Source organism: Carex rostrata, chromosome 16, assembly GCF_964058835.1.
Source record: "Carex rostrata chromosome 16, lpCarRost1.2, whole genome shotgun sequence".
NCBI classification, from domain to species: domain Eukaryota; kingdom Viridiplantae; phylum Streptophyta; class Magnoliopsida; order Poales; family Cyperaceae; genus Carex; species Carex rostrata.
The window spans coordinates 8,800,497-8,809,228 of record NC_135933.1 but is presented as its reverse complement, the minus strand read 5'-3'; the positions used below and the strand labels follow the sequence as shown (position 1 = coordinate 8,809,228).

Here is an 8,732-nt window from a genome sequence, read left to right as displayed (position 1 = left end):
CATTGAATAAACAGTCTAAAAGTGGCGTTGCATTATAGTTTGTATACTATGAGGCAATTAAATTGTGTGGTCTTTGAATACCCTTCATAATAGTTTGTATACATTGCAGAGTAAAAGCTTAGAAAAAAGAAGCGGAAAGAGAAGTAGAAATAAGCTTTATTAGACCTCTATTCCAAGCACAAGCAAACAAACATTAAACATCACATAGCTCTGGACTTGGCTTTTTTTTGTTCTCTACGCATCTAAATAATAGACGTACTTTCGGCTCTTCATTATTGTGCCACCATCTGAAGCGTTTATTAAGCTGCCTTCTAAATTAAATTATATAGAAAGAGCAGTTTTCTTCTATTAGCAGTGTTAATTATGTTGATCATGTTGACTGAGTGAGACTATGCCACTATGGTAATATGCATGTTATCTGTGCTATGAATTCATATCTCTATTTTTAAAGTACAAACAATCATTCTGAATTGTTAAACATAATCTCTATATGAAAATGTACATGGAGACAGAATTTTATATTTTTCTTAGAATTCTCTTACTATTTTTTTAGATAAGTAAAAAATATAAAATTTATGGATCATCCGAAATTAGTAATTTTCTACCAATTTAAAAGAGCAGTAAAACAATTATAAAATACATAAAATTTGGCCTTCAAGCACATTTTCATATGAAGATCATGTTTAATAGTTCGGATCGACTGCTTGAAATTAAAAAATAGAGATAAAAATCCATAACACGAGTTAATCCATAATATACATATTAACCTAAACTCACTCGTGTTGACTTACTACATGGTTTACGAATAGCAACACTTGGGAATTTTAGCAAAAGCAAGTTATACTATCCACAAACCCATTGCTTCAAAATGGCACAATATTGTCAATCTTTTAATAATTTCCCTCAACCACTAAATCAGAATTTGGTTTTGTGCTTGGGAGCTCTAAGAAAGAAAGAAAAGCCATAAAGGTTACTGCAATGTTTTATTGTTTTACACCATAGTATGTTCAATATATACCAAACCATGGGCCCATGGCTGTTCTAGGTGCCACTTTTGATTCAAAAATAATTCAATGTTGTTGAATTTAGATGTCTTTCTTATTAATATCAGCAAAATTTTGGTGCAACATAAAGGTGATGGTATTCATTTGAACACGAACCTCTTTTAACATACAGTACGTCTCTAGTTAATTTAGCTAATTATAGTTTAATGATTATCCACCATGTATCAATTGACTTTCTCTAGAGGGGAAAGCAACCAACTACCGTTGAAGAAGATCAGTAAAACCCACAAAGGTAAAGCCGATTCTCTAGCTACAACTAAACTTTACAATATTGATTCATCTGTTTTAGTAGGTCGCACTAGAAATATAATGTAAATATATCATCACCAACTAAGCCTTCTATATATAAAGCTCTCCCAAACCACTTCATTCTCATGAGAAGTGCATGTGTTTTGATAACTCTGAATTCTCTTACGTGAACATCAATCATAGTGCAATAAAATATGCAACCCTCTAAGTTGATACTGTTTCCCTTCCTTGGTCTCATTATTCTATCGGCGCTAGTTCTCCCTTTGGATGCCGGCCGTGCTTTCTTTATATTTGGTGATTCTCTAGTTGATAGTGGCAACAACAATTACTTGGTAACTGAGGCTCGAGCTGACACATTTCCTTATGGAATCGATTATCCGACTCACACGGCAACAGGCAGATTTTCTAATGGTCTCAACATCCCTGACCTAATCAGTAAGTCCATTTTTTTTTGTTCCTAATATTCTCTCTATATATTCATCATGAACATTTCATATAATTAACTGCAATTTGAGAACAGACGCCACCAAAAATTTGAACTGAAAAAGCGCATTTACTTCATACGGAAAAGCTTTTTAGGCCCAATTGACAAACTCTATACATCTCAGGTGAATACATTGGTTCCGAACCACCATTGCCTTGCTTAAGTCCCGAGCATCGTGGTGAGAAGCTATTAGTTGGTGCTAATTTTGCTTCTGCTGGGGTTGGAATTCTAAACGACACTGGCTTTCAATTTGTAAGATGTTCTTATATTATTTGTCTGCATCGATCATTCTAGTTTACATGATCTTTTCTGGTTTTTATCTTTAAAAGTGAAGAAATTTAATCAAGTATTATTTGACAACAAAATGAAAAGACATATTATAGTTTTACTATTGGTTGCAAAAGGAAAAAATTCTGGTACAATTGGAAAAATAAAATAAAGGAAGAAATGTCAATTTGTTACCATCTTTTATTAAAATCTATCATAATTTACAGGTGAACATAATTAGGATAGATGAGCAGCTCCAAAAGTTCGTGGAGTACCAGAGAAAACTAAGCTCCCATATAGGTACCGAGAAGGCGAAAGAGCTAGTCAACAAAGGACTTGTTCTCATCACCATTGGTGGCAACGACTTTGTTAACAATTATTACCTTCTGCCATACTCTGTCAGATCACGAGAGTTTTCACTTCCAGACTACGTCAACTATCTGATTTCCGAGTATAAGAAAATTCTTGCGGTACGTGCGTAGATATATTCTTAACTTTTTCTTGATTTGAAATTTTGTATATAGCATATGCAGGAGAACTATGAAGATTTTATCAATCCACCTTTTTTTTTTTCTCAATTGTAGAGGATGTATGATTTGGGTGCACGGCGCGTAATTGTCACAGGAACTGGTCCTCTCGGGTGTGCACCAGCTGAAATAGCCATGAGAAGCACCAACGGCCGCTGCGCGAGGGAGCTGATGCGAGCCGCCGACTTGTTCAATCCCCGAGTGGAGAAAGCTTTGAAGGAGCTAAACTCACAATTTGGGTCAGATGTGTTCATCTCGGCCAATTCTAACCGCATGCATTTCGACTTTGTTATGAATCCCAGAGCTTACGGTGATAAAACCATTAACCACATTATCAATTTTCCAATTTTACTAGCTTTCTTTGCTCTTATAGTTCGGTTGATTTTAGATAATATCTACAACAAATACTCTTATCGAACAAATCCTTGTTAAATTAAACATGATATGTAAGTTTTTCCTTTTTCCTTTTTTGATAGGTTTTAAAACTGGAAAGGTAGCATGTTGCGGGCAGGGGCGCTATAATGGCATTGGTATATGCAATATGCTATCCAACTTGTGCAAAAACCGGAACGAATATGTGTTCTGGGACGCATACCACCCGACAGAGAGAGCTAACCAGTTGATCGTTAACCAGATGATGACCGGTACAGTCGATTATATGAGCCCCATGAACTTGAGCACAATCTTGGCGTTGGATGAGATACACTGATGAATTTGTAGATTCAACTAAGCATGCTATTTGTTGTTGGTTGTTTTGTGTTATTTGTTTCTTTATGAACTGTTGGTCGTTAGTTATATGTTGCATCTTTATAAACAATTGGTTGTTAGCTTGATTTTCTTATGGTGTGATTTCCCTAGTAAGTTCTACAGAGAATTATCTGTGTTTTTGTAAGTTTGTTTCGTGAGCGTATTATAAGAATTATTCGCTGTTTAATTCAAAAGCTCAAATCGTCAAATGAACCTTTTAAGCAGCTCTAGGAATTTGACTATTGCTTATCTCAAGACGTGAGAATCTTCTTGCAACATGCATTGAATTCATGTCTAACTAAGGTAACGGAATATTTGAGTTTGTATCCTAACCGTCCCATCTATTTTGGCACGAATATTAAAGAGTTCCGTCCCTAATAGGACTGGTCCGAATTTTGATCGGACATTCCAGATCTAAACTCAAATATTCTGTTACGTCATAGGATATAAATTCACATGGATCATATATAAAGTTATTAAAAAGTGAACGGGACTGAATTCTCTGTGCACAGTGCACGAATATAGCCTCCAGAGTTGAAGCAAAAAAAAAAACATAGCTTCCAGTACCTCACAGAGGAAGTGATACTAAAAAGCTGATTATATACATGGAATTTCAGCCGTCTGATTATATTTTTTCTTGAAAAATAGTGGTATTTACCACCGATTTTATTGAAATAAAAAATCATTGCATATCTGATCTGATACCTAAAATTGGTACCATAATCAAATACGGCAAATCTGTACAGCTGTTCAAAACAAAAGCAGAAAAAAAAACCAAAAACAACATAACATGCCCACAACTAAGGCAACAACATAAGAAAACACAAAAACATCATAACATGCATAAAACTAAGTACTACAGATTTAATAAGTCTTCATCCTCGTCGTCGTCAGACATTGGATATGGTGGGTTGCCATTCTCAGAACCCTGCACCAAGAGGTCCAAAGCTTGGATCGGTTCTGAACTTCTTTCCTCTTCCAACAGAAGAAGATCTGGGAGATCCTTAACATCAAAAGACATTATAAGATTTAATTTAACGAAATAATCATCACCTCTAGATTGACATCATAATTGAGTTAAAGAAATAATCTTAGCACCTATAACACTAAAAGAATAAGAGAAACTATCATTAAAACATAATCTATTTCGTTCTAACCAAATAATCCATAGTACAACCCCTCGTAATAATTCAATTAATAGTTTATCCTTTAAAGGAATAGAAGCATCAATCAACTATAAATCTTCTAAAGTATGACAATTATAACTAAAATTATTATGCTCAGCTATCCAGTTCCATATTAAGCTAATGTAAGAACATTGAACAAAAAGATGTTCTTTACTCTCTATTTGATCACATAATACACATTTCGTATCTCCTTGCCAACCTTTATTTACTAAGTTAGTCTTAGTCTAAATCTTGTCCTTTCGAACAAGTCACAAAAATATTTTAATTTTAATGGAATATGGGATTTCCATATGGTGTTATATTTAGAATTAGGCATTTCCCCATATTCTAATCATTTATAAAAGGAATGAACGGTAAAGTTATCATCTGTGGACCATCGCTATATAATTTCATCTTCTAATTGGTCAGATAGAGTAAAATGAAAGAATCTATTTTGCAAAGCTAACCATTCCTCCATATATATACCAATTAATTGTCTTCCAAAACTAAGTTGCAAATAAGAATTAGTAAAAGCCTCAGCCACAGACACGAATCTATTGGTAACAATTGAAAATAAATTTGGATACTGATGCTGTAGAGCATGTTCAGTATAGCACCTATCTAGCCAAAAGCCGTAAACTTATCATTACCTATTTCCTTATTTAAACCTAAGTTAATCATCACATGGTCTTTTAAAATTGATCTCCAGAATGGAGAACACACTGAAGGGTTGGTTATACTTTCATACTTACTTAAAAGTATTGATTTCCATGTACCATGAATCGAATTATCAAAAATTATAATCCATCATTTAGCTAAACGAGACTAATTCATTAACTTTAAATCTAATACACCCAAACCACTTTAATCTTTACTTTTACAAACTTCCTTCCAAGCTACCAAGTGATATTTTTTTCCTTGTGGAATTTTTCCCATGCTAAAGAAATTTGCGTCTAATTTTATCTATTTTATTCCTAATTTTTGCAGATAATCTATACATAGACATCTAATATAATGTGATTGCAGATAACAAAGAATTTAGGAGGGTGACTCTACCTCCTAAAGAGTGTAAAGACCCTTTCTAACTTTGAAGTCTCTTTTCAATCTTATCTATTAAAAGTTGTCAATCTATATCAGTTAAGGCTTTGTTATTAATGGGTACCCCTAAATAGGTAAGTGATAAAGAAGCTACTTTGCATCCTAAAACAGTGGCCAATTCCTCACATTCTAAATTAGATAAATTGAGAGGGTACATTTCACTTTTGTCATAATTTATTTTAAGACCTGAAACATTTTCAAAGGCAAGAAGAAGCCATTTAATGTGCAATAGAATATCCTTATCAGCTTTAAGAAATAGTAAAGTATCATATGCAAAAATACAGATTCATAATATTGCATACATTAGGGAAATTTCCTAACCCATCAACATATCCTCTCAACTTAGCTCTTTGCAAATTTTTGTTAAGTACATCAGTAACTAAAATAAACAAAAAGAGGATAGAGGGTCCCCTTATCGCACCCCCCCCCCCTTTTACAGGAAAAGTATAGTCCTAATGAACCATTTAAATTTACATATGTTCTACTACCTTGTAAAGTTAATCTAATCCAAGTAATAAATCTAGAACCAAAGCCTCTAGCTTGAAGGACCTCTAGTAAAAATTAAGTTCCAATTTACATGATCAAAAGCCTTTTTGAACTTGATGCAGTATTTCGTATGCACAAACCACATTATCTAGAATTAACCTATCCTTAATATAAGCAGTCCGAGAAGGGTCTATTAATGAGCCCATAACTTTGGCTAATCTCTCAGCCAACAATTTAGTTATTAATTTATAACTACAATTAATGAGACTTATTGGCCTAAAATTCCTTACAGTAACTGCATCAGCTTTTTTAGGTACTAGGCAGATTAAAGCTAAATTAAATTTTGACACATCAAGCTCATGATTATAGAAAGCCTGAAACAACTTGAACAAATCTAACTTAATAATTTCCCAAAAAGATTGATAAAATTGAAAAGACAGACCATCTGGCCCTAAAGCTTTGGATGGATTACAAGCAAACACATCACTTTTAATTTCATCCAAAGAAAATGGAGTTTCTAAAAAGTCACATTGTGCAATAGTCAAATTTTCAAGAGGTAACCAAAGGTTTGATTGAAGAGTTATCATTCTAGTGGTAGAAGTCCCCATAAGATCCTTATAAAAATCAGTAATATGTTTTTGTAGTACAACCTGATCATAAACCATGACCCCATATATCTCTAAACCCCCAATGGTGGTTTTCTTTTTTCTAGCAGAGGTACAATATGAAAAAAAATTAGTGTTAAGATCCCCCTCAAGAAACCACTTTAGTTTATATTGTTGTTGCCAATATTGTTCTTCCTTATTATATAATTTATATAAATTTACTTGACATGTTCTCCATTCATCCACATCATCCTCCCTAAGACAATTATTATCTAATTGATGCTCAAAATTGCTAATCCTATTAAGCAAATCTAATTTCACCCGTTTTTTTTCACCCCCCACATTTGAGCTCCAGCTTCTGAATTTCCTATGTAAAGATTGTAATTTTAATTTTCAACTAAGACCTAAATCTATTGTCAAAGGACATTCATTCCACCACGAAACTACCAAATCATAAAATCCATCATATTCTAACCATGTTTTATCAAATTTAATTAATTTGAAAATAGGGAATACAACTGCCTGAGTATCAAGAAGTAAAGGATTATGATTAGAATACACCCTAGACAAGGAGGAAAGCTTAACTAAAGTAAAATGAGCATTCAAGCATTAGTACAGAAACATCTATCAAGTAAAGCTTGTGAAGAAGAATTAATGGATCTAGCCCATGTATATTTTCTATCAGATAAAACAAGTTCCATCAAGGAATTATTTATAATAAATGCATTAAAATGGCTACTAATGACATGACAAAATGTATTACTTGTCCTTTCAGATTGACGCCGAATCATATTAAAATATCTTATTATTAACCAAACATCTACACCTAAGTTACCTAAATCCGTCAATTCCTGAAGAAAAACTCTTTTGGAATTAGAGGTTAAAGGGTCATATACTGTAGTATAACACCATTCAAAATTATTTATTTTATTCCTAAGATGAATAGTAATGGAAAACTGTCTAATATAAGAAGCTACCAGAGAAAAAAATTGAATCATTAAAGCTCAGGAGCAAACCTCCTGAAGCCCCCCACAGAAGGCAGCTCAAACCATTGAGTTATAGAAAAACTGAGTGCACGTAAAGTTATATCCGAAAATTTTGTTTCTTAGTTTCCTGAATGCTAATAAGATCGATATTATAATCCTCTAGTATTCCATTTCAAAATTTAACCATTAGAATTAGCTAAATCCCCAAGATGATGTGAATCAGGAACATCACTTCCTACTGTTGGAATAGCACATAAAGCATTTATATTACCAAAACTAACATAGGCATCAAAATTTGAAACAAAACAAGGCTTAGATAAAGCTCTCAAAGAATGAACAATATGAAGACTCTCCTCCAGAGTCTCACCTAACTTAAAACGGCTAACATCATACAATTTAACTAATTCTAAATCTGATAAGAAAGAGTATGGAAACTGATCATTTAAAAATTGTGTACCTGTCTGAGCTTTGACCAAAGGCTTAGCTGAAGTCTTATCAATAATACCAGTCTGGGCCTCCCGAGACTCCACCATCTGATTCAGTTTGACCCTTAGACTATTTCTGGTTTCCTCCGTAGATGGCTTTGACTCCGAATGTTTACCCTTACGTTTTTTCTCCTTATCATTGCGCAAAGCAATCTCTCAATGATCTTTAGAATCAACAACTTGAGGAGGAGGAAGAGGCAAATCATCAAGAGAGGAGTTAGATCATGGGTCATGATCTAAAGCATAGCTGGAACCAGCATCCCCCATGTCAACCCCCATATCAGTCAAAGTCAAGAGGGGTAAAAACCTGTTTGTAGTTTCTCTTTCTGGGATAGTCGGCGGCTGTGCAACAGAAGGCATGGGAGATATAGGTAGAGGAGGCTGAGATGATGGTAGAGACTTTTGAGATTAAGAAGGAGGTGAATATATTTTCTTAATTAAACATTCAATTTAAAAATCAACGGCTAATATTTCATTGAACCCTTTGATACTCATCAAATTCTATCTGCTCCACAGCTCCAGCTTGACAATTGACTCCACATCTTACTTTTTTCCGGCCAGGTAAGCA

General features: G+C 33.8%; 1 protein-coding gene across 1 annotated transcript; it reads left to right on the top strand.

The window, feature by feature from the left end:
• The first annotated feature begins 1,507 nt into the window (after positions 1–1,507).
• LOC144567112 (GDSL esterase/lipase At5g33370-like) lies at positions 1,508–3,371 on the top strand. Its single transcript, XM_078317166.1, has 5 exons — positions 1,508–1,748; positions 1,922–2,049; positions 2,292–2,534; positions 2,649–2,901; positions 3,068–3,371. The coding sequence occupies exons 1-5, from the start codon at positions 1,508–1,510 to the stop codon at positions 3,298–3,300; spliced, it is 1,098 nt and encodes a 365-aa protein (XP_078173292.1). The 3' UTR covers positions 3,301–3,371.
• The last annotated feature ends 5,361 nt before the right edge of the window (positions 3,372–8,732 follow it).

Excerpts from the sequence above, each read along its gene's own strand:
- LOC144567112 (XM_078317166.1), top strand. The coding sequence starts at position 1,508 with ATGCAACCCTCTAAGTTGATACTGTTTCCCTTCCTTGGTCTCATTATT. Across the intron at positions 1,749-1,921 it reads CAACATCCCTGACCTAATCA|GTGAATACATTGGTTCCGAA; the intron begins GTAAGTCCATTT and ends TATACATCTCAG. Across the intron at positions 2,050-2,291 it reads ACGACACTGGCTTTCAATTT|GTGAACATAATTAGGATAGA; the intron begins GTAAGATGTTCT and ends CATAATTTACAG.